At 38.1% G+C, this 22,905-nt stretch overlaps 1 protein-coding gene across 2 annotated transcripts in view; it reads right to left on the reverse strand.

Annotated features, from left to right (window-relative positions):
• Positions 1-19,558, reverse strand: part of rin2a (Ras and Rab interactor 2a) — a 41,888-nt gene extending 22,330 nt beyond the window's left edge. The window contains exons 1-4 of one of the 2 annotated variants that reach the window (XM_035941541.2): positions 19,497-19,550; positions 19,313-19,418; positions 10,326-10,430; positions 2,486-2,586 (exon numbers count right to left, since the gene is read on the reverse strand). In XM_035941541.2, coding sequence (XP_035797434.2) covers positions 2,486-2,586; positions 10,326-10,385 — 161 coding nt within the window. In that variant the 5' untranslated portion in view covers positions 10,386-10,430; positions 19,313-19,418; positions 19,497-19,550. Of the gene's footprint in view, positions 1-2,485; positions 2,587-10,325; positions 10,431-19,312 lie in introns of both variants that reach the window. The other variant, XM_055018706.1, reaches the window with a different exon arrangement.
• Positions 19,559-22,905: the final 3,347 nt, after the last annotated feature.

Genomic DNA, 22,905 nt, shown 5'->3' on the forward strand with positions numbered 1-22,905 from the left:
TGTTAAGTGACCTGGCGTCAGTGAGGAAAATGCTAGGTATCGCTGGTCTGTGCAGGTTCTTCCACAGCCAGGCATGGACACCGGCTCGGAAGACCCACTTCCTGCGGCACCTCCTTTGATTTGCCCCAGGTATAGTGAACCACGGGCTGCTTGCTGGTTGTGCGATCTCCGGTGGAGTGTTATGGTTAAATCTCCAGCTGGAGTCCGACTCAAGATAATGCATTCAAATCCAGAGTAATTCCTCTCTACTGTACGTCTTAATGCTCATGGAAAAAAGAAGCAAAAACACAGAAAAACCACTGGGAGAGTTGTCTGACTGCTGCACTACTGCACGCCATCATACGTCCTCATAGCTAATCAGAGAGTGGCGTCTTTAACTGCAGACTGTTGCTGGTTGTGTGTAGACCTCTGCTGCTGCTGCTAGGCAACAATACACATGATAACAGTATTAATATGTACAATACCAGTCAAAAGTTTGGACATACATTCTCATTTAATGTTTTTTTCTTTATTTTCATGACTATTCACATTGTAGATTCTCACTGAAAGCATCAAAACTACGAATGAGCACATACGGAATTATCTAGTAAACAAAAAAGTGTGAAATCAGACAAAACATATTTTATATTTTAGATTCTTCAAAGTATTCACCCTTTGCTTTGATTACTACTTTGTACACTCTTGCCATACTCTCGATGAGCTTCAGGAGGTAGTCACCTGAAATGGTTTTCATTTTACAGGTGTGCCTTGTCAAGGTTAATTTGTGGAATTTTTTGCCTTCTTAAAGTGGTTGGGACCATCAGTTGTGTTGTGCAGATGTGAGGTTGGTACAAAGTTGACAGCCCTATTTGACAACTGTTAGAATCCATATTATGGCAAGAAGTAATCAGCTGAGTAAAGAGAAACGACAGTCCATCATTACTTTAGGAACTAAAGGTCAGTCAGTCCGGAAAATTCCAAGAGACAGAAAAACCATCAAGCGCTACAATGAAACTGGCTCACATGAGGACAGCTCTATGAAAGGAAGACCAAGAGTCACCTTCCTCAGCTGCTGAGGAGAAGTTCATCTGAGTCACCAGCCTCCAAAATCGCAAGTGAACAGCAGCTCAGATTAGAGCCCAGATAAATGCCACACAGAGTTCTAGTAGCAGACACATCTCTACATCAACTGTTCAGTGGAGACTGACCAATCAGGCCTTTACCACTGCTAAGGAAAAGCAACAAGCGAGATTTGTTTGGGCCAACAAGCAAAAGGAATGGACAGTAGACCAGTGGAAATATGTGCTTTGGTCTAATGAGTCCAAATTTCAGATCTTTGGTTCCACACGAGGTGTCTTTGTGTGATGCAAAAAATTGTTAGTGTTATCCATGCTCTTGGGGAGTATGAGAAGGGTAATTCAGTGAGTTTAACATTCATAATTTTGAATGTTAACGAACGGGAATTCATGCCAGTCTACATCACACTGCCAGACAACAGACAGCTTTTTTCACACTTCCTCAACACCTACTAGGTACTTTCTGAATTCAGCAGAAACTGTGTTTTGACCATCTTCTGTAAAAGGATAGCGAAGCTGAACAATAATGCAGGAATAATTTTTCTCCAGTGACTTGTTCTGGTGAGCCCCAGAACCGTTTGAATTTTTTTCTACTTAATTACTCTTGATTGCTGATAATCTACTAATAATAAGAGTTACAATTCTTCCACCCCTTCAACATGTACTGATTTGTCCCCATAAAGTGGTTACACTAGGTTTAAAATGTGCAGGCAGCAGTAATGTATTAAAGATTCAATAAGCAAATCTGAGTGCAGAAAAAAAATAAAAATCAAATGAGCCTTGACTAATTCAGTAAGTTTAACAGTCATAGTTCTGAAATAGATTAACGAACTGGAATTCATGCCAGTCTACGTCACACTACCCACAAATATTTTTCACACTTCCTCAACACCTACTAGGTACTTTCTGAATTCTAAACTAACTGTGTCTTAAAAGAGGAATTAATTACTAGAAATTCACACTGAACACTCCAGCTAAGGTATTTAACTTGAAATTATGCACACCAGCTTTATAACTGTCATTGTTGATCTTGCAGGATCACACTACATGAAGATTGAGTTTTTATTTTATGCTTTTGAACAAGTTTAGGATTTTAATATCCAAGTTCAAAGACAAGCGGGAAAAAATGTTTTGTGACAGCTTGTCTGATGTCATGCTATCTCCTGATTCTTGACATGGCTCGATGACAACTTTGTGCCATAACCTGCTCATCACACTTAACCAGCTTGTCATACAAACACAGTACTTAATGTCTGTCAACAGTGCTACCTGCTGGTAGCCACAGGGAAAAGCACAAGATTAAAGATCACACAAGACACACACAAACTGCAATACTGGATGGAGAATAGGAAAGTATGTACATGCACATGAAAGCAAACACACTACCACATCCACAAACTGTCATTTATACAGACACAGTATGAGCTCACCCCAGAAGTGTATCTGTCTTTTGGTCTCCTTCTGCAGAGTCAATCTTTTTCCCCATCTCCTTCTTCAGAGTGCCAAGTTCCCAGGCCAATGAGTCTATCAGCTAGAAAGACACAACAACGCTTTGATTTAAAGAATAACAACAGAGCAGAGGTGAGTTTTAACAGAAAAATACATGTTTATCTGCAGGTGATGTTTATATTGTCTTTCATTTGGTATGAAACATTTTTGTGAGAATCATTTTCAGCATGGCCTAGAAAGGGAAAAAGGCTTTAAAAGGCTGTGTGAGGTTTCAGATTTAAATTTGGGATTATACTGGGATCAGACCTACGTTGTAGTTAGGATAAGGGTGGGATTTAGCACTATATTGTTAAGGGAATGAATTTTGTCAATGTGAGTTCTTGCAAAGAAATGAAAAAACGTATGTGTGCATGTGAGACAGTCTAACCCCAGCCTAACCACTTCCCAATGACACCACTTCTCATTAACTAACCAAAATTACTACACAGGAAACAATTCATAAAAGCATGTCTGTGAGTGAATCTTTAATGTACAAAACAGCCTGACTAGGATGACTGCTGACAGTAATCACAGGTGCCACAGAGATCTTCATTGTTTTAAATTGCCCCTTGGGGACAAATAAAGTTTTCTGAATTGTGAATGAATTGAATTAATTGTTTAGTGTTGAAATCTTCAGGAAAACTGCTTAGAGAAATAAAAATCAGTTTCGCAGTGTTTAGGAAAAAAATGTTACTTCAATTAGGTCCAGGTGATAAAACAACAGGGATATGTATGGTCATAAGATATTTCATTTGTACAATAAGAAAACATTGTGACAGAATGTTGAGTAGTTTCACTGAAATTTATCAGGTGTATATCACAATGGGACAACACAAAACGGTCAGTTATAACTCTTGATAATGGATCCCTCTTTGCCCTCTATTGCTCTGCACATGGCTTCCATGCAGCTCTCCTAAGGCATGTTAGGCCGTTGCCACCTGGGCCTGTCGTTGCCACAGTCTGCAGTTGGAGCCCTCCCCTGATGGAGGCCTCCGCCAGCAGGGACCAACAGTTGGCCATGCAACAAACTTTGCAGTTTAAAATTCCCACTACCATGGGCATCCAGATAGCTGGACATCTGGATGCCCATGAACAGGGACTGTAGTCCCCGACGCAGTGGCCTGGGTTCCATTCCAGCTCACGGCCCTTTGCTGCAGGTCTTCCTCCCATTCTTCTCCCTACTTTCCTGCCTGCCTCTCTGCTAACCTGTCCAATAAAGCCAGCAAAAGGCCAAAAAATAACTAATACCCACTACCTTTTATCCCCCACTTACTCCACCTGAGCAATGCACTCCCAGTGGCCTGTTTTAAGAGTTGACAGATTTGACCCTGTGGCATGCAGAGGCCGGTACAGCCATTCTGAACTTTACCCTCAGTGTTCAGTTTCTCCCTGATTCATTTGTCCTCTGGTTATACTTGCTTTCTTTACTTAATCCACATTAAGATTTCTTTTGCCTCATTTTTCTACCTTTGTGTATAAATCTATTTATAAGTTTGCACTTTTAGTTGTCTTAAAAATTAAAATATTTCCTGTGCTCCTTGATTAATAGGCTATGATATTTCATGATAGGTTTTTCAACTACATCACCCAGCACAAGCTCCATTCAAAGTTTATTTGGAATACATGAACTTGACACAAAATCCTCACAATTGGTTTGATTAGATAGTGTGTGCAAATTCTGGATTTACATAATAAAAGAACTGAGGTTTTCCATTTCAAATGCAAAGGTCAGAGGATCACTTCTTGGAACAGAGCAGAAGAGACCAAGACTTGGCCACTGCCATTCTCCAAAACATCCAGAAGATGGATGAAACGATGGGACGCATGGTATCGGTGCTGGAGCGGCTGTCCCAGAGATAAACTGCATCGCCCACTACTTTTGCCCTTTTCTAGAAAAAAAATCTTATTTTTTTGTAAATTCTTTTGATTTTTAGCTATGTAAGTTCACTTGTTCTGTATTTTTACACTTGCACTTAGGGTGAATAAAAAGAAATTTGTGATGAGAGATGCATATTTTGTCTATAATCTACAGCAGGGGTAGCCAACACGGTGCCTGCAGGCGCCTGGTTGCCCGCAGAGACCATGTGAGTTGCCCCCAACACATGTTCTAAAAATAACACTAGCCACCATGAAATTCCTTATAAAAAATTATAGTTGCTGTTCTTTTTAAATCAGAAATGCTTACATTAATGCAGATTTTAAATTACAATATTTATTATAATTTTTTTAAAAAAACAAAAATGTCTTCGGTGTAAATGAACTTTGACCATGTCCGAGTCAGAGTTCACTGCGCATGTCAAACCACCACGTCATTCTGCTGAAGCGTCCGGACGCAGACACTTTGGGAAGCTAGATGTGGTTTTTACCCCCAAAACATGAGAGAAGTGAAAGAGAAAACACTATTTTCACAATGACTGGGAGAAATAGTTCTTTTTTACGACAGTGAAAGATAAATGTATGTGTCCTATTTGCGGGGCGACTATTGCGTCGGCAAAGCGGCACAGTGTGGAGAGACTCTGCTTTAGCCGCTACAAAGCTTCCATGCTAACTAGCCACCTGCTAGCGCACATAGACTGTATGCGCACTACGGACAGGAAAAAAACGGGACTTAAAGGCAGCTTTGGCATCTACTACATGGCGAAAAGTTTCTTCGTGGAGAAACCATTAGAAAGGCTTGTTTCAGTGAGGACTGACAGGGCTCCTCCATGACGGGTCGCCATGCAGGCTTCATTGTACGATGCAGAGGTGATCCAGACTTCCCAACATTCCTACATTACCACTGCATCATTCACCAGCAGGACAGATGTATGTACAAAAGTGGCCGGATTTGATCATGTGATGACTCGTGTCGTGAAGATCATAAATGGTTCCAAAGCCAAACAACCAGGACATTGAAGGTGCTGCTGGAGGAGCTGTCAGCTAAACATGGTGACCTGTTACTACACACAGAAACCCCATGGATCAGCAGGGGAACAGTTTTGCAGCGTTTTTTGTCACTGTTGGCCGAAATCAAAGAGTTCATGCAATCCAAAGGGGAAGACACCTTGCTGCTTGAGGACACTGAGTGGATTCTTGCCCTTGCATTTTTAACAGACATTACTGGGAAACTGAACCATCTGAACTGTGAGCTGCAAGGTAAAGGTAAGACATGATAAGCTCTGCAATGCCAGGCTTCCCACTAACACACATTTACAGACAAAGAAAGAGGTAACACATGTTGTCATTCAGAACACCGTGCCATTACATAAAAATGTGAACAATAATTAGTTGAAAACATGTAATGATTTGTTGTTATGATCTGTTAAAAATGTTGCAATGCTGGTGAAAAATGCTGGTGATTAGTACTAATGTGATAGGATTCATTTCAAAATGTGAAAGAGTTGATTTTTTTTCCTTACATAACTGATAATTTGTACAAACATGGGACAGAGTTCATGAATTGTTCAAAAATGTTACAAAGGTAGTGGTTTGCACAATTGAAGCATGATTTGATGACAGTTAATGATTTCCTAAAAATGTTAGAAGTGATAATTTGCACAGAAATGTAACTGGTGTGATTTTGAACAAAATGCTGTAAATATGCTGATTCATACAAAACTGCCAAGAAAGATATTTACCAAAGTTTCAGAGATGGGATACCTCTGACCTTTAAATATTGGAACAGATTTCCATATAGATGTGTGTGTGTGTGTGTTTCCTACCGTCATTGTTGTGGAAATCGTTAATAATTATTGCAAGGAATAATTAACAAAAATGTGATCAGAATGTCTGTTTACATATTATTTTCATTATTATTATTATTATTATTGTTTAAAGATGATGGCGCAAGTTTGCTATTGAGGAAGTTTGTATCAAACAAGGTGCCCTTCGTACAACTCAGTACCCTTGAAGTTGTTCTCAGGTTCAAAAAGTTTGGTGACCCCTGATCTACAGAGACTTTATTCAGTGTTCACTGCACACTCCTATGCACATACATCTTGATAGATAATCAGTGCTTTTCAATCATAGTTTCTTAGTCTTAAACATAGCAGCATATGCTGTCACACCAAGGTAGATAGATAAACTGCACTACTGCAGCAGATATATTATTGAAGCGTGCTTACTTGACGTGTCTACATGCACTACTCACAAAAACTTACTCAACTTATGGGTGAAGTTTTGGAAAATGTAAAAAGTTCATGCTACAGTGTCATTATATCATGAAAGTAGGGCTTTTAAGTAGAAGCATGCAACAGTGATTTCTTATTCTCAAACTATTTATTGAAACAAAAGCTAACAACAGTGGTGGGTATATCCCAATAAAAAATGTTAATGCCTCATGACAACTTGGATAGAACAGCATGCCTTCAGTCACAAAAAAAATCACTAAGCCCATGATTAAAATACTCCATCAAAGAATTTCAGAAATGTAAAATTATCTAACTTCTGAAGAATATTCAGAATACTACTTTATATGCAATTATTTTTCCTGGATTGTGACTTTTGATCCTTTTTAGCATGACACTGATGTCATTTGTTTCATTTCCTATTTATCTGTCTAGTTGGTCGGTGTTTCTGTTGGGTAACCTTACATTCACAGTTTTCACAGGATGAGGAAACAAGTAGCTAGGGTGTTTTGGAGGAAATCACAACTTTTGACCCATTCAGCTTTTTAAAAGGCCCATTTGAGGATCACGACCCCAAACATTTACCGTGAGAGGGTCACTTTTTGAATAAAGCCACTGACATTAACCTGCATTATGGACTGGAAAAATGTTTCACTCCAGACCAAGAGATGTATTAGATTCCAAAGATTGGAATTGCTTTGATTTCATAGGTACTCTACTACAAAATCATTGTTTACACATAATGATAATAAGTATGTGTAATTGAGATACATGCCAAAAAGGGCAGAATGAACACTGGAAAAAAAAGGAAAACTGCATTCACTTTTTAAACTGTGTCAAAATCCATATGATATTATATATTTTACCACCCTAATTTGCATTATAGATAAAAAATTTAATTGCATTGATTCAATGCTGATCTATGACATTTTCTACATTGGCAACAACAATCAGACAGCCAATTCAAGTTTTGTCTATAGTGCCAGCTTTTAACCAATCAAATGTCTCCATTTTTGCTGCCCTGCAAAGGCAAAACACAATGCAAAGTTGGTCAAAACTGAGTTCTAACTGCTGCCTGACCTGATTTCTGTTATAGTTTGTAAATAAATGTTCTATATCAAATGTAGGGCTCAGAGCTAAGGTTATTTTGTATATTATAATTTTTAAAATATAACATGAAATAAAGAAAAAGTCAATGATTTTTCCTAGCAAGTTGGTCTTTATTGTTGTAATGGTCATAAAAGCGCTTGAATGCCTTTGAACAAAAAGAAATGCAATTTCTCTGCAGTATTACTGATACATTTGTGCTAATGTAGGTGTAATTTAATTAAATAGTAATCTGTGACCTTGGTTTTATATTTAAATAAAACCAGGGCTGTGCCCATTCAGGGCATGCCTGTACAGTCAGTGAGTTGGCTCAGTCTTACCATGGTCACAGATTGTGATAAAATTTTTCTCTTTGTATGTTTTGACACTGCATGGGTTCCTTGGCACCCAGCAAAACACAGGCCAAGTGTGAATGAGATCGAATAACCAGGAATGAAAACAAGAAACACACATTCACATTTGTGTCAGGGCCTCGGCCTCATTGCCAGTTTTCTTGCTCTTTCTCAACCTGCCCCTGATCGATTATTCAGGCCGACATTTGGCATTTTGATTATTAGTATCGTTATTTTCACTTCGGTTCTAATGCTAACACTCAGAGGTCGCGGTGCCTCTTAGCCTGTGGATCTGAAGCACTGTAACATCATTCTACACTTAATCCCATCACAAGTACTGTTTATTTAGTCCAACCAATGCTCCAAAGTTCAAAATGAAAAACAAATTACATGCAGTCAGGTCCATAAATATTTGGACATTGACATGATTTTCCGCATTTCGGCTCTGTGGGCAAGACAAGGCAAGTTTATTTCTATGGTGCAATTCATGCACAAGGCAATTCAAAGTGCTTTACAATGGAAAAGAAAATAGATAACAAAGATGATTTAAAAGGTAGACATTAAAAGCATACATTAAAATCATAGAAATGAAACATAATTTAAGCAATAAAATGAACATGAAATTTTATGATCATATAAACAAAGAAATAAAAAAGATTAAAAAAATTTAAAAAAAAGATTAAATCAAATCAAAGACAAACAGTGCAGTGCTGGTACTAAGACGGTCAATCAAAGGCAACAGTAAATAAATAGGTCTTTAACCTATGCAAATGAGCTGAGCGTTTCAGAAGAACTGTACACTACCACAACGGATGTGAAATGAAACAATCATGATGTCTTTTGATTGCAGATTTTCAGTTTTAATTTGAGGTTATTTACATCTAAGAAAAACTAAGATAATCAGAAATCACACACACACACACACACATATATAGAGAGAGAGAGAGATGGATTTTTTGAGGCCGATGCCGATACCAATATCTGACAGAAAAAAACATCAATAACCAATTGATTGGTCAACTAATTTTAAAAAATATATGATGAATAAAATAACTTATTTTTTAGTCCTTAACACTTACAACAACAAAGATATGAATTGCAGGCAGAACGTTATACCGATTTTACTGTTAAATCACATTTTCTCTACTCCATTATTTTCTTTGCCATGAAGTCTTGACTCATATGAACCAAAGTAAAAACCAGAGATGCCTTTCTCAGATGTCAAAACATGTCATCTTTGACAGAGTTGCATTTTAAATAGAGAATGGTCACAAATAGTCCAACACTAATGTTTTTCCATAACAACACACACAGTGAGTTGCTGTTGCAGCCTGTGTCACGTTCTAGTATTTTCTGACAAAGTAAAACTAAGAGTGACATGACGTCATGACAGTTGCTGAAGACAGACAGTAATGTTAGTCATTTAAATTGAATAAACCCCCTCCCCTCTGCATTCATATCGCTCTTCCATAAATGTGCCTCAACACGCAGCCGACGGAGTGATGAACTCTCAAATATATTGTACACTTGCGTTATTTCTGCAGTTACTAAGTGGCTTTTAAGAAGTTAGCTATGTTGGACACACATCCTCATTTAATGGTTTTTCTTTATTTTCATGACAATTTACATTGTGGATTCTCACTGAAGGCATCAAAACTATTATGTACTAAACAAAAAAGTTTGAAATAAGTCAAAACATGTTTTGTATTTTAGATTCTTCAAAATAGCCACTCTGTGCTTTGATTACTGCTTTGAACACTCATGGCATACTCTTGATGAGCTTCATGATGTAGCCATAATCAGAATTTCTTAATTCTGAATCTGCATCTGCATCATATTCAGAATTTCCTAAGTTGGTAATGTTCCCAATTTGTCATTGTCTGATGAAAATGAGGCTTTATACTACTTCCTCTACTATGTTGAAAAATGCAGAAGAAACTGAGCTTGACAGGAAACAGGAAAACAAACCACAGAGCTATTCCCAGACCAACTCCACCTCTGTCCTCATCCTCTTTAATCTTGTCCACGATTTAGCCTGTAACTGGTAGGTTTGCTGCCCCCCACCCACATCTCCCTCCCTGGAGCCAGAAGTGTCTGCAGCCATTCCTTGAAGCTTTAACTACAGGGACTGCAGCACAACAGAACAGTGACCGTTCTGTTTGTTTTTTATAAAAAAAAAAAAAAAAAAAAAATCCCAAGAGGGGAGAAGTGACTTTAATTACTCAAGTGACACGTACCTTGAAGAAACTGCCCTTCCTCTCCTGTTTGCAGGGTTGACTGATATCCCTTGTAGACATGTTTTCTTTGTGGTCTTGTCTGTCCGTCTCTGTCTACTGAAGTGCCTGGGAAGGAAAAAATCTGTTAGAAACACATATGCAGAAAAAAAGACACAAGACCACTGATGATCAGTCTCCAGGGAGGTTTATGAATGCAACTCGGTCTCACACTCACACTTCTCCTTTTCATCCACCAAGCTTTTTTTTTTAAGAAACTAAATCTTGCATCATTATGTTTATCATTTGGATATTTTCATTGACCGATTATCGTAATATAGCAAACTGTGATCTTTCGGCTCTTACGCAGTCGTCTCTCTGTCTCTACAGTCACACTGTGGTCTCAAGCACAATCTGACTGGCTGTTAAACCACAGGAGAAGCAGCAAATCACGTAACGTTTCAGTTAATTAGCAGAGCTGTGTTTGAAAGGTGAGGTAGCAGACACTGCTGAAGTGGTAATGAACACAACAGTGTCACACAAGTATTCCTAGTGTGTCTATTACACAGAAAACACCCCAATAATTCACTTGTAGGCGGCATCAAGTGGTGCAGCTGGAACTTACTTTGCAAACGGTGCTGGTCTAAAGCTATTGCCAAGAGGTTAGCTGTGCTAATGCTACCTGGAGTAATGTAAAATCTTTCCTAAGTCAAGTTAACTTTAACACTGTTCTAACTGACAGATAAAACCTGTGAAAACTACGCCAGAAGCACAGCTATCTATACAAATCAGGACATTAGCTACTTTCCTAGTGGCTGAAGCTACACTAATGGCAGCCACAGATTATCCTGAAACTGTTTCTGAAAGAACAGTAACTCATAATGCTTCAAGATGTGGATCTTACTGGGCAATAAAAATGACATAACAGAGAAAGATTAAGGAAGTGGAGAACAACAGACACAATTGCAAAAGACAAACTGTTATTGATCTCAGTTAATAGCTCTCATAATAAACAGGAGAGCATTGCAGCTTTTTTTTGATGCTCAAAAGTCATAATTCCTAGTTCTGTATTTATACATACTCCGTTACTGTGACCATTATTAATGAAGAAGCCTAGTTACTGAACCCTGTACAAACAAGTAGTACTGACCAACCAGAAAATGTTTACACTGATTGTGTAACAATTCAAAGATTCTGTATTATTGCCTTTGAAGAAAATGCAGACAGTATGAAACTGCATCTGTGTTCTATACATAAATGAAGAATGTGTTTGTGCAAAGCGTGCATAATTTTGGTTTTTGGCTGAGGATTTAGCTGAAGCTCTTATATAGACGCTTAAAGACTGCAGGTATGAAACCTACTTTGAAGTGTAGACAAGTGGCACAAACCTATGCATGACAGTCTTGCCTGCATAAGCAAATGATAAGAGAGAGTGATCATAAATGACTGTTTGGCCAACAGCAGCCTGTTGTGAACCAATATTAATGAGACACTGTAACACTATATTGTGATTGATGACCTTATCCTGGCCACCACTATACAAACTATCTGGCTCCATCACCGGTTGAACTGTCATAGTATGACGTTACAATTTTAAAATGTTAATGTGTTAATTATTACACACCACAAAACATAAATTACTGATCTTTTTTTGCATCATTTCATTTAATGTGACAGCATCATATTACCATGTCAGATTTACTGTATTACATTTAGTCTCTCTCTGGTCATTGTTCAAAGCACAAAAACTAGAGTTACATATTTAGATTATTTTTTCTGTAAAAACAATCCCACCCTGCTTTAAAATGTCTTAGATTTAGCTCTGCACCGTTTTTTGCTTTAAATGTGCACATTAATGAAGTTCCCACCTCTTTTGCCATGTTCCTGTTCCCACTCACTGCAGCTGGAGCACAGCAGCTCACCTACAACACTACACTACAAAACTATGCCCTACAATGATAACTTAACTAACAATTGCTATTAAGGTGTAGACCAAAGAGTGAACTGCTGAACTTGTAATCACTCTTAACAATGATGCCAAAATCAAAGAACACATGCTGAGGACACTACTACAATATTATAGACATCTGCCAGGTGAGAAACTCAACTATTGAAGATGAATGAAATGCTTTGTATTATATTATGTTTCAAATTACACCTGCGCAGAACACATTTTGATATCACAAGCAACCAAGGCCCATTGAGGCCACTGCTGTTAATGTTCAGTACAAATTAATAGCCAAAATATGAAGAGTGCTTATAAAACAACTCTGCCATACACTGGCCAAGTGTGAAGTAGATCAGACGAATGGTTGTCAAGAAAAACAAAGAGAGACATGCATACAGAGATTCCTTCATTTATGACTGAGATTAGATTTCCCATTATCAGTCACAGATAATCAGATACAATATACACTGAAGGGATATTTTTGCTCTCTGGGCTTAAGATGCAACTCTAACTCTTCATTCCAACAGTCAGTATCAAAGCCGACTGTGTTTCATCCAAAACAGTTTATTGTTTTCCAGCTACAGCAGTACAACACATGCACACACATATGCACAGACACACTTGACCCAGATGTTGTGGTGGCTCCTATTACAGCAGCTGATATGACCCAGCTGTGTCAAGGCATCTAAACACATCCCAGACAATCCTTTCAAGAAACACGAGTATGACGAAAACACCATCAGCATCTGGCTAATGACCTAAAATCCTTTCCGCAGACACTGTACTTGGACAGAAAATTGTGGCAACAGCATAAGTCTTGGTAGCAACAGCATAAGTACTTGGCAGAAGTTTGATCTGTTGTCAAAAGGATGTTACTTCAGTATACAACAAAGTCAATAAATCTGGCATCACTGTAGTTGAGGACGCAAGCTAAAATGTTGCATCAGCCACCATTACTAAAATTTTAATTAAGGAATTCCAAGTGATGCATGACAGCAATTTTCAGAACATATTTTCATAACTGAGACATGAATTAAAAAAGCTGAATATGTCGGTAAGTGAACATCATAACCGGTCTAAACAAGAGTAGTCTTCTCAGGTTGTATAATAAGTATCAAATTTATATCATGAGAACTTTCAAGTATCTGGTACCTAAACAAGGATATCCAGGTAAAACAAGAAAAGGAAAGAATTGCTTTTTGCAGTATGTTCCAGGCAGCAAAATGCTTTTAAACTATGATTCAGTCAAAGCACAGTACACTGAAGCAAATTCTTACTCAGATGAATCACATTTGCTGTAGGATGAAATGAATGACAAGAATTTAAAGACAATTACACTTTTCAGCAGTGCATGTCATCAGTGTCCATTATCTTGTACTGGAATTCATTTAAAGTGGTAAATTCCATTTAGCAGATGTAAAAGCTGTAAAGCAGAACACCAAGCTGGCAACAGCAGCTCTGAAAAATGTCCATGAAAATGAACTTTCTAACCTTGTCGACATCCTCCATTCCTGAGCCCTCCTTCACCATCTCACGGATTTTCCTGTGGGTTGCGGTTCAGCTGCCTTTTCTACAGCTATTTAGCGTGTTCCACATGAAATGCCTATGTATAGCTCCTAAAAGTGTGTCAAATGCATTCCATTTGCCCTTTACATTGACTGGGTGTGTCTCCACAAAGATTTATCCCATAGAAAACCAAGCAGCAGTGAAATCATACACATGCACAAACACACATCCTGATTGACCCACATTACACAATCACACTCTGTGCTCTGAGCCAAAATCTACACCACCTTTATGAAAGCGCTGAAGTACACCTAGTGGAACACCCCAAGTAAATTAAGACTAACTCACACATACACGGTGAGCACCGGTTGTAATCTTTAAATGCCTTTAATTCAAAAAAGTTGATGCGTCAATCTCAACTTTCTACACTCTATAACATGAAAATTAAATAAATTATAACGTGTATAAAAAAACACATGAATATAAATATATGCATGTATATAGAACAACACAACTAAGTCAACTTGCTACTCAAAATGAGTGGAAGACTGTGTGTAAAGTTTAACAGGTAAAGGAGTACACTTCTATGAGTTGTTAATGGTGTCTTGCTGTGATGGGACTCTAGCCAACTGCCGATTAGGGCTTGACCCGAATTTCCGAATATCCGATCATTGTGGTGGTATCCGAATATTGATCCGAATATTCAGAGTACAAACCCCCACCCCCACCCCCTCGTCAGTGGCACCAGATAGCTTACTGTCATTAAGCATTCATATATCAGTCTTGTGGACTGCATTGACCTCTGGGGTCAGCATTGCTTTTCCTTGGCCAGTTGCTCGGCTGTATCATGTGGACCTACCAACTCTGACGCCACGCTTCACTTCACCTGTGTTTGTAAACAGAAGACAAAATGCCAAAGACGGAGATATCCATGCTAATGCTGATGCTGTTGAACTCCTCCTCCTCCCCAGGTTGAACATACTAGCAACTCCGCTCAAGCTTCGGAGACAGCCATCAGAAGACAACAGTTTTAAGGTAGAAATGCTTTGCCATGGTGTTGACTGCTTATTTCCCTCATGATATGAGTTCTAGCATATAAAAAACGCAGTATGGCTATTTAAAAAAGTTAAAAATATGTAGATTTTCAACAGACAGGGTCTAAGAAGGTAGGCCTTCACTGTGAGAACTGTTATTACTAAGCATGACAAAAGAGAGAGAATCTGAAAACAACCTAACATTTCATATAAACAATTTTGAAACAACTTGATTAGTGAGTACAAGAGGTGAACCTGAAACCATGTATATGTGAGAAAGAGCAGTTTGGGTAAACCTCAATTTCCAAACCTTGCTTAGCTACAGCTGGGTTCCCGCTGTAGCAATCCCACCTTGATGTAATAAATGGAATATGCATTCTTGCAGCTTTTCTGCAAGTCAGTCAGCATTTAAAGTGTTTGGTTAGCCTTTAACTTGGAAAAGTTTCTGGAGGCAATTTTTACATGTTTTTGCTGCAATGCTGCCATGAAGGAAATTAATCCACGATGACCAACAAAGTCTTACAAACAGGTTCATCCTACTGAGGCCAGTCTGATATGTAGTTGTGCACATCTGTTTGTCGTAGGACTTTGCAGAACCAAAACATTTCCAAACCACTGAAGTAACACTATGATCTTACTTCTGTCTTATTTCTTGGTCGTCAGCTGTTGTCAAGTGTGATTGACTGACACTGTTTGAGAGACAGCAGAGGAAGCACAAATCTGCATGTCATGACAATCAAGGATTTCTCATATTGTGCAAGAACTCCAAACACTGTAAGACCCCGTAACACTAAAATATTTGAAACACTCAAGAAAACGCCACACAACAATATTAACATTGAACTAAACACTTCTCAGCAAGATTGGTCCAACTTCTAAGGAGCAACTGAAATGTGACTTTAAAAATGATCACACTAATGTAAAAATGTGAAAAGACCCACAAATGACTGCAGGTACAAACATGAATGACCAGACAAACCTTTCTAAGAGCATTTGCGAGTAAGTCCATGTCATTACATGCATGAGGGTTGCTCCGGGCAGTAACTACAGTTATCAGCATTTTTGTGGTAGTTCTTATAAATGAGATGCTTGTTTTGGCCTGACCGGTTCTAGTAGGTCATATACAGTACAAAGATGTGGCAATCCTTTTCAACAGAAACACTAAAAAGACTTTACCTTGTCTTAGCCCATGTGAACGTTAGATTACTGAGCTTCTCCTTGCAGAGAATAGCAATGCAACTGATAGTTATGTCTATTATCAGTCTTATTTTCTTGAATTTCACTTACTGTCTCGTTTTGTAAAGAAAAGGGTGAAAATACACAATATCATTTTCCACAGCACAGGGGGATTGCTTTAGATTGCTTGTTTTTATTTGCCTAGCAATGAAAAACACAAAGATTTTTAGTTTACTAATTAATGTGAGAAACAAAATAATACAACTTTCATTTTGAGAAGGTGAAGCCTGCAAATATTTGGCATTTTTTGCTTGAAAACACTTAACACCTTATAGTGGCGAAGTTCTAGATGTAGTGGATGCACATCACTGGTTAACAGTGCTTTTTATTGACTTTATTAAAAACATGGCAGATTGTACTAACAATGTGGCTTAATGTGACAGAGAAATGTTATATTCGAGTGTCTCAGTGCAACATGCCAAGGCAACAGTGAGTAACAAGGACAACATTAGGACACTGCAACTAAAGCAACTCAGTGAAACTCAGCTATTATTCATTTTATTAATCAAACCTGTGTTTTCCATACTGTTACATGTCAAATGTCACAGAGTGTCTGGGAAAACAAACACACAAACGAACAAAAAAAACAAGAGAGTTTGTTTCTTTGATCCAGGAGACTCACATATGACACAGGTCCACTGAAGCAACAGCAAAAACTCCAGTAATGTGAATCCCAGATTATACGTTACATTTTAGTTTCACTTCTCTCTTGAAATGACCCAAGGTTAACAAAGTCTACATTTTGCCGTGGTCAATGACAGTGGCTAAAGCATGTCACCAAGTTTAGATAAATCACTGAGGCAAGTTTGATCTGCATCATGAAGACGCGAGTGACCAGCACCATTACTAAAGTCACCAAAGTTACCTGTAGTTACTCTGTCGGTCCAAAACCAATCAGTGCAGGCTCCCATTAAACCTTAATACATCAAACACCCTGTAACGATCTAGGTTTTTGTTTCAGTAAGAAAAGAGCAGAGGGGCCGGGGGTGGGGACCACATGGTTTGTAGGAAAAGAGGTACTAAAAATACATTGGCACTGACTGTGTCAACAGTGTCAGTCAGGGACGACTGCTCGTCTCAGCTGTTTCAGCATCTTTTGTGATAATTCATGTCGTGAGGACCCCAGTATATCTGACAGTGATATACTGACCGTTTACAAATTTTATCGTGTTTCCTATTAGTTCTTCAGTCATCTCAAGATTAGTGTCTTTGTCTTTCAGATCTCGATTTTCTCTGACTTTTCTGAATCCCCAAACCTGCTGGTGTGAAATTTATCAGAGTAAAAATCTGTTAAAAAAAAAATAAATAAAAATAATAATAATAATAATAATAATAAACAAATGAATGAATAAATAAATATAACTATACATCTGTGACATTCCATTCAGTCTGCATAATATCCTGTAAAAGAAAAAAAACAATGCTGCTCTTTCTCACCACAACTGTGAAGCCATGACTGACTCAATAAGGAAACATGGTTGTTGTCTCCATGTGGGACAAGAGCACACTGCTACTATGGAAATAGTGCACCTGATGCCACAGTCCTATACTTCTCTACATTACTGTATCTACAGATGCAAGTTCCACACTTCAGGTTGCTTACTTTACAATGACACACCTCTGCTGTGTATCTTTTATCTGCACCTTTCCTTATAACCGTGACACTGCACCTGAGTAAATACAGTTAGCAAGACGTTCAAAAGAAGGTGGTGAAACGACAAACCACGCTGTCAGACCAGTGTTACTCTTCTTGAATTCCTTACTTGTGATTCACGTCTGAGGTAGACAACAGCACTAGTCCACTTTGGTCCCAACACTGAGCACTAAGCACATTAGCAGATTTCTGGGGAGATTGGAAAGCCAGGGTTTTGGCCAGTACCAGGAAATACTTCGGCTTTTTCATGCTTCTCCCATTCAAAAAACAAAAAAAAAGGACAGACGGGAGATGGATGATATGATGTTAGAGGCTGGTGATGATGGCTAGGGTTACAGTTAAAGAATTCTGCAAATGCCTGGCAGCATCTTTTAAACAGCAGTCTAATTACCACGCAAACAATAGGTGATCCACCAAGCTGTGAGCTGGAAAGATTCAGGGGACAAAAGGAAACTAAGCATTGAGCGACCAGTGGATTTCTAAACTGAGCTGAAATATCTCATGGCTCACATATCAACAATCATGAAGGGCTACGAGTTTTGGGGTTAATCTTATTACTTTGATTACTGTAGCAAAATTCCTCCATTATCAACATTAATGCTAAGACATTTGTTAATTCTAGTTTATTCTCAAAAATCTGGGTTGTAATATCCCTGTCAACAGCATTTTACAACTGGCCCTTACACAAGACTTATTTTAATCACATCTCATAATATAAAGTCAACATGGGTTCTGGTTGAACACTCGTGAATTTTCTTAAACTACAGGAAGTGATGCATCAATGTGTCTCCAGACTGTGAATGTTCAAAAAATATTACAAAACACCAAACAAATATATCCAATTAATCAATTAGCTTTCAAATATTAAATTATTAACCCACTATTTTGATAGTTGATCAACTAATATGAGTGATTATTAAAGGAAAAACTATGTAAATTTTCTGATTGCAGCTTCTTAAAAGTGAATCTTTTCTGGTTTCCGTCTGAAAGGGAACAAGACCAAACAACTAATTAATTATTATAGACAAAAAGCACCAGATTCATCGACAATTAAAATAATAGTTTGTTACAGTTCTATTAGACAATACAGTATAGTAGAAACCAAACTTAATTAATAAATCTAATAACAATGCTTAAGCCTATGTACTGTCCATGGACTGGACTGTACACGAACAAATAATGAACTTTCAGACAAGCTGCCATATCAGCGATGCTCGGCTGCTCAACTTCATTTGAAATCTACAAATTCTTAACACAGGATGCTATTTGTGTGAGAACATTTACAAGCCGAATTGAAGACTGACTCCCAGTCAAAAACATCCTTAAATCGCACCTTGTGTTCTCTGTGACTTTACCAAACAGGATGTATTTTCTTAAAACTGTTGGCGTAGAATCGGAGCGGTGGCTTTGATTTGGACTTAAACCGTGACGTGGGGCGACAGGTGGGGAGAAGCTGTACAACACGTCCCGCTGGATTCCTCCCGTATAATACCGCTTCACTACCGACGGTGGCGACAGGAATGTCCTTCTCAGGCTTTTGTCAGGAGACGCAGCTTGTACATTGACGCTCGGAAGTTAACTCAAGGTGACGAAAACACAAGTTTGCACACAAAGGACAGCTAGCTTAACTTACCTACTGCGGAGTGCGTTATTCCAGCTTGGAAGAAGAAAAGTCCACAGCTCCGACCGGTTGCTCACCGTGGAACACCATTATAGGTCCGAGTCCAGGTTTCTGTCGGCTGTTACAAGTTGTAATAGTTAATGACAGCTTCGTATGGTCTGCTGAGGAGAGCAAGTGGTCAGAAATGGTCGTTTACCGGCTCTCTCCATCGTCCGAAACTTTCCTGAGGAGCTTCGAAAGGCGATCCTATGTGTGTGGAAAACAGCGCATCTAGAGAGGGCTCAGCGGCCTTTCAAAATAAAACAATATCAACGTTATTATTAATAAGAAGAATAACAATAATAGTGCACCAGACTGTTTTTAAAAATCTGATATTGAATGGATTTATTATTATTATTATTATTGTTGTTGTTGTTGTTATGTGACAATATCAGGTTTTAAAAGCATAAAAAGAGAGCCAGGTGTAATAAGACAGTGTTAACATAGTATTATTTTCTTGTAAGGTTCAAAGGAATTTTTTTTTTTTACTTAGAAAACGCTGTCAGATAAAAGCATATTTTCGTGGATCCCACTGTATAAATAACTGCCGTATTCTAAGCTTGCAACAAATGTTGTTCAGAGCATCAGTTCATAATGCTCTATTTAATGACCCGGCGTGTTCTAATTTACTGGAAGCTTTACACCAAATTTCATGAAAATTTGTTGCTATTTAGCTCTGTATTACACTGAAGTTTCTGAGAAAGTCTTATGGAGTTTTGTTACCAACTATAAGGGAAATGGAGCAAATGCTCTCAGTGTAAAGAAGTTTTTAAGACAAATAATAAGAGTTTCCTTGAAAGACTAAAAGCAACTCTTGAGGTTTATGCTGCATGATGGTTGGAGTGCATTCTTTCACATAAAAGCCTATATTACTTATTAGCATGTTAAAAGTTTCAGTCAACCTGATTTCCTTTCCTTGCAGATTATTCCAGAGCCTCATGTCCCAGACTGCAAAGTAAGGCTGAACAACTTTGGGGAAAAATATCTAGTTGTGATTTTTCTGATAGATTTAGCTATTTGATTTATGATGTAATTGTTTAAAGGCAGTCTTTAGTTTTATATTTACTGTGCAATTGATTTAGAACATGTGATGGAGCATTACCACGAGATACCACCAGAAGTGAGGCTGTCACACAAGGAGGATGGTGTGGATTTATTTAACCATTGACAACATTAACAGTTTAAACTCTGGGCATCATGTACATCCTAAAGCAGCTTTGAGATTAGCTAATTGCATTATTTTGAATCACAAATTTGATTTGAAATTGATTGATAGTTCCGCCCTACTGCAAACACTCTGTTCCATTTTAGCCAGGACCCTGGAACAGATCAAATTGTCTAATGCTTACCCATGTGTGTAGTAGTAAGACAACAGAGATATAACTGGAAGAGAGGCCATGAAGGGCTTTAAAGATAATCAGTGAAATCTAATTCAGCACCATAACATACTGTGCTGTTTGTTTTATATCTGATTACCTGTACAAGGGAAGACAATTATAAGATAGTGGACTTTAACAGCCTGAAATATATGATTTATATGTTTCCTAGCTTAATCTCAAATTCTGCCTGGTTATGACATATCTGGGCTGCAGCCCATCTTTCATAATGATAATTCTAGTGAGAAATCCATGCTTTTACTTTGAAGACAAAGCAGCGCTACTTCTGCGTGTATTCTCCTTGGCTGAGCAGCTTGACTCTGATGCTGCTCCTTCCCCCCACAGCCTGCAGAGGAGCAAAACAAACTCTGCATTAACTTTCACATCACGTGTCCTCACTGGGAAAATGTTCCAGGTCTCCTCAGCACAGCCCGTGAGTTTACCTCCAGTTCACTGCAGGGAAAACACTGAGGTCGGTTTTTGGAAAAAAGACCCAACAAAGGCTGTCATGTCATTAAACAGGCAACAACATGCTATTTCTGGCCACAGTAAGACAAAGCAGCAAACTTAAATGTGAAAAACGCATCGCATTTCTATCACTGAAATGACAGGAGGAGGGGGATGTGCTGTCTAACATGAATCACACAGCCAAAAAAAATATCACGATTCATCAGATTGTTTTAAAAGTATTATTCAGCACCTATTTTTGTGATTAGTGCAACGTTCGCTATTCAGATTTCTTTTAAAAGCAACATTTATTATTAGAAATGGAAAGAGGAACAAAAACAGTAATGTGTCTGTGGAAAAAAAATTGATCCAGCGTTTCCCAGCAGGACTTTGGATTATGAAGAGAGAATCAACAGTTTACATGTCACCTGTCGTATGGCAAAATGTTGTAGTTGTGTGTGTGTGTGGGAGGAAAAGGCAAATTGTGATTCATGTGCACACAGCAGCTACTTATCATGAAGCCACAAATGACAGATCATTTTTAAGTGAGTGCATCAAACGGTCCTTGCACAGCCCTGAAAGACCCATTTAGACACACAGACACCTAATGTCCAAAAGTCTCACTCTTTATAATCCAACAGTTTCAATGTTTGCTGTTACATACCAGTTAGAGATCAGTGGCAATGACAAACAGATGTATATAAGGAGACCAACAGGAGAGAGGAGATGTCACAGTGGCTCAAGCCCACATAATATACCTCAACACACCTTATTAAGATCAAGCTTTGACTTGAAGACTTGAAGACCAAAGGAGATCAAGGAGTGCTGACTGTCATGGACTTTCATATCTCCACTGAACATTTATGGAGCACTAGAAGACTGAGAAACAAACATTCATGACATGACAAAAAGCAGAAAGTCACATCCTGGTTGGAAACCCGGCTGTTCAGGTCTGAACAAACTGGTAAAGTCCAAGCAGCTCCATAAGAAGGCAAACACATACTGAGATATTCTGACATTCAAGGACATCTTTCACTTAATGCTTTAGCAGATGATAACATTTTTGAATTAGAAAGTATTTTCACTAGTTATATATCACTTTTGGATTCCACTATATGATTAACTGCTGTATTATAACCTTGCAATATATGTTGTTTTGAGCATCAGTTGATAACGCTCTATTTAATGACACTGCCTGTTCTAATTTGCTGGAAACTTCTCAATGAATTTCATGAAAATTCATTGCGATTTAGCTCTGTATTACACAAAAGTTTCTGAGAAAGTCTTACGGAGGTTTGTTCCTAACTATAAGGGAAACAGAGAAAATGCTCTCAGTATATCTAAGTTTTTAATACAAATAATAGGAAAATATTGGTTAAGTTTAATAATAAACTATATTTCTGAGAAAAGGAAATTTGGTTTCCTTGAAAGACTAGAAGCAACTCTTAGTTGAGGTTTATGCTGCATGATGGTTGGGATGCATTCTTACCTGTAGCATTCAGCTGCAGCTCCTTAGTTATGCGCTTTAAACTGATAATGATCAGGAAATACAAGCAGTTGAACTTTTGTAATTTTCCACAGACCAGACACCAGTTTATGAATTATGTTTCACTTCCCTAATGCAGAATTAGAATTTCTGAGTTAAAACCTCAAATGTAGCAAGTGGTTACATCTGAATTGCAACAACTACCATTTTTTTCCATTATTCTTCTAATTTGTGCCCAACTTTCTTGAAAAAAACCT

The sequence above is a fragment of the Amphiprion ocellaris genome, chromosome 16, assembly GCF_022539595.1.
Source record: "Amphiprion ocellaris isolate individual 3 ecotype Okinawa chromosome 16, ASM2253959v1, whole genome shotgun sequence".
NCBI lineage: Eukaryota > Metazoa > Chordata > Actinopteri > Pomacentridae > Amphiprion > Amphiprion ocellaris.